The following is a 3,488-nucleotide window of genomic DNA, read 5'->3' on the forward strand; positions in this document are numbered from 1 at the left end:
TGGTGGAGGTCGACCTCTCACTTGTGCCAAGGAGTTTGAATGGGAGTAGTTTCCAACTGCACGGTAGTGACGATGGATGCCTCCAGCAAGCAATGTTCCTTGCCCTCCATCGCTTCTTACCCGTGGTGCATAACAAGCATGTGTTGATCCGTATAGACACGTCAGTGGTGGCGTATGTCAACCACCAGGGTGGCCATCGCGCCTTGGGGTTACATTGCCTTGCCTTCAGGCTTTTGACTTGGGCCCAATGGAACCTGCTGTCCCTTGGGGGGACCCATGTCCCTCGTGGGAGGGTCCGCATCTGTCGGAGTGGTGACTGCACCCTCAGGTGGTGCAGCGCATTTGGGAACGGTTCGGGCGCAGGTCAATCTCTTCGCCTCGGCAGAGACGACGCATTGCCCCCTATGGTACTCCCTACGTGGCGTCGACGCCATAGCACGTATGGCCCAGAGCGCTTATGCGTTCCTGCCTCTGCCATTACTCCCGGCCTTTCTCAAAAAGGTCCGGTCAGAGAAGGCTTCTGTTCTTTTAGTGGCCCCCAGGTGGCCCAGGAGAAGCTGGTTCTCGACCCTGTGACAGCTATTGAACGGCCCGCCTTGGGAAATCCCGCTTCGAAGGGCACACGGGTGATGAGGTTGCACATTGCAGATGACTGTTGGTCAGGGCAGGGCTAAGGCGTCCCCGTGTGCTGTGTTCCTCCCTCCTCGCGCGGCTCTGGTACACGTTTCCCATAACTATGTTTTGGTGGCCATCTTCGAATTGAGAGGGAACGTTAGTTTACCTACAGTAATCTTGGTTCCCTGAAAGAGAAGATGGCGACCAACCGCGAGGTCGTATCGGTTGACCTCACGGTTTCGTAGCGAAAAGAAAGTGAGTCTTGTCTGCGTGACGGTTATGTACCCTCGGTAGAAGGGACCGAGGAGGTCAGGGGGCCGAGGAGGGAAGGGGGCCTATCTGCAGCTTTGATAGAAGGAGCTCAGTGACCCCTACCAATAGGCAGGAGTATATACCATAAACGATGTTTGGTGGCCATCTTCGAATTGAATTCACTTACAGACCAATAAGCCTGACTTCTATTGTATGTAAACTACAATAAGATACAAAATTGAAAATTGCCTATTGGTAACAGTACCTGGAGACTTTTGAAATATTTCGTTTTTCATTTTTTTAGTAACAACACTCAGAAGCGTCAATCGATGACGTTCATCCAATAAACTTTTTTTTTAGGATAAAAATAAAAAACTTTAATTAATGAAAGTAGAAATGTTACAAACATAGATACATTAGTCAAATGCAGACAAATGTGTAAGAAGACAAACAATTATACATAATAATAATCAAAAAGTAAAAAAACGGAGTCCCGTAGACCCATACGAGGTTACATTGGATATTTCGTACAAGACAAATAAAAAAGTAAATACCCGTACGTTTATACTGTATCTATAAAATGTTAGCATCTATATGCACGGACAACAGGACTATTACTTAGAACATCACACATTCTTAGTAAGGTTCCTTGTGTCCATAAAGTATTCACTTTGTGCTAACGCCACCGGCTTTTGAATATTGTGCTCTTTTTTAACTTGTTATGAAGCAAGAGTACTGTTTTTGTTTCATTTAAGAGATAGGCAAAAAAACTAGTATATTGATTTGACATAGCAGGGTAGATAGACACCGTGTGATCGAGGAGCGTTCTTTGTTCAGGATAATGATCTTGTAGTGTGTAAGAACAATAATTCCAAGGAAAACAGTATTTAGAATGAAACACGCCGTGGCGTGGCTTTATTTGGAAAAAGAAACAAACACACAGTTTGTGTGAACAAAAACAAGAGAAAAGCCTAACCCCTTTTTTTGGGGGTCTAACTAAACTGTAGCATCCCTCTCTAAATGGGGGCAGGCTACTCCTGTTTACCCCAATTTATACACACAAGCAATTTATTCAGATTTCATTACTTTCATTTCTTCATAAAAAAAAAACCCACTCCACTGCTGATTCTTCAATAATAATTTTCATTGATATGTTTGTATTGCCTGATTGAGGTGCTTGTAGCTGTTTGAAATTGACAGCACATATCCGTGTTGCCGTCTCTCCTGGCTTCTCTATTCAAAGCATCTTAATAATTAAAGAACAGAAACATCTAATTAGAAGCTACTTGCTCTCCAATGGAACGTTTTTTCTGTTGAGTTCATGGAGTGGAGCTCAGTGCTGTACAGCACCCCCCATTGCATGGAAACTGCCCACAAGACAAGACACCCACATGAGACAGATAGAGCAAAGGCTGTATGAAGCTACTGGGGGTAAAAAAGGAATAGCAGACTGGCATTATATAACAATGAAATGTAATATTATTGAAACAGGATTCAAATGGGACGAGGGCTACTGCTGGGAAATAGGAAACTAACACAATCATTAAAATGGTAAAAACCATCTGGAAGGCTTTCTTCTTCATGGGATGGACCTCGTCTCTTCCCGGTGCAGACCTCCTCAGGACCCTCAGGATGGAGATGCTACAGAAAATCATGACAATAAACACGGCAGAGCTGTAACCTGAGACAACATATGCAGATGATTCTATGGTGGATATAGCTAGATAGATGGAGAAGGCAACAGTAATGGCCCAAGCCACAGCAGAGCACAGGACTCTGTAGGTGAGTGACTTGAACCCCAGGTAGGTGATTGGATGCACAACTGCCATGTAACGCTCCACACAGATACAACAAAGGAACAGAGGACCTCCTATCAGATTAAAATGACAGACAATTTCTGTTACTGTGTAAACAATTGTATTCTTCAGAAAGAAATAATTAGAAAAACTAATGGGTGAATTGAGGCAAAACAAAGCATCCATGACAGCCAGGTTCAGTATGAACACATCAGAAGAGGAGAGGGCAGTTTGTCGTCTCAGTAAAATCCACAGCACTCTCACATTGGCTGGCAAACCCAGAAAGTCAGTTAGAATCTCCATAGCCATCCAGAATACAAACCCAGCCGGATTATCTTTACATTCCAGTTCAAAAATGGTACCTAGAACCGTGGTGTTGCTGCGGACCATGGTAGAGTTTGTGTAGAAATAATCCATTGTGCATTGAATGCCTCAACAAGGAACTTGGTTTCACTGGTCGAGAGTATCTGGTGAGAGAAAGATTAAAGATTAACAGAACCCTTATAAGATCGTACTGCAGTGTAACACTGTTGAGAGGGTCATAGTGTTTTTTTATGTTATGACTTTTCTATATTACTAATTTGCACATGTTTGCTGTTTGTAAAGTAATCCTGTGGTTACCAGTTATATTCTTCATTTCTATTGTGAAATATCATATTCATGTTAATAGATTAACTACAGAGCAACCTTAGTTTTGATGGGAAGCAGTACCGCTGTTAATCTTCCTTTAGATATACAAGCACACTTTGTGTTTACCATATCACAACTGACAGTCCTTTTAAATCATCCAGGAAATATGGTTTTAAAATTGTTAAAATGATAAAG

At 42.9% G+C, this 3,488-nt stretch overlaps 1 protein-coding gene across 1 annotated transcript; it reads right to left on the reverse strand.

Moving 5' to 3' along the window:
- Window positions 1-2,186: 2,186 nt before the first annotated feature.
- LOC121306094 (chemokine XC receptor 1-like) lies at window positions 2,187-3,053 on the reverse strand. Its single transcript, XM_041237797.1, has one exon. It carries the CDS (start codon window positions 3,051-3,053, stop codon window positions 2,187-2,189), a length of 867 nt encoding a protein of 288 aa, XP_041093731.1.
- Between the last annotated feature and the right edge of the window lie 435 nt (window positions 3,054-3,488).

Source organism: Polyodon spathula, chromosome 46 (assembly GCF_017654505.1).
Source record: "Polyodon spathula isolate WHYD16114869_AA chromosome 46, ASM1765450v1, whole genome shotgun sequence".
Classification (NCBI taxonomy): Eukaryota; Metazoa; Chordata; class Actinopteri; order Acipenseriformes; family Polyodontidae; genus Polyodon; species Polyodon spathula.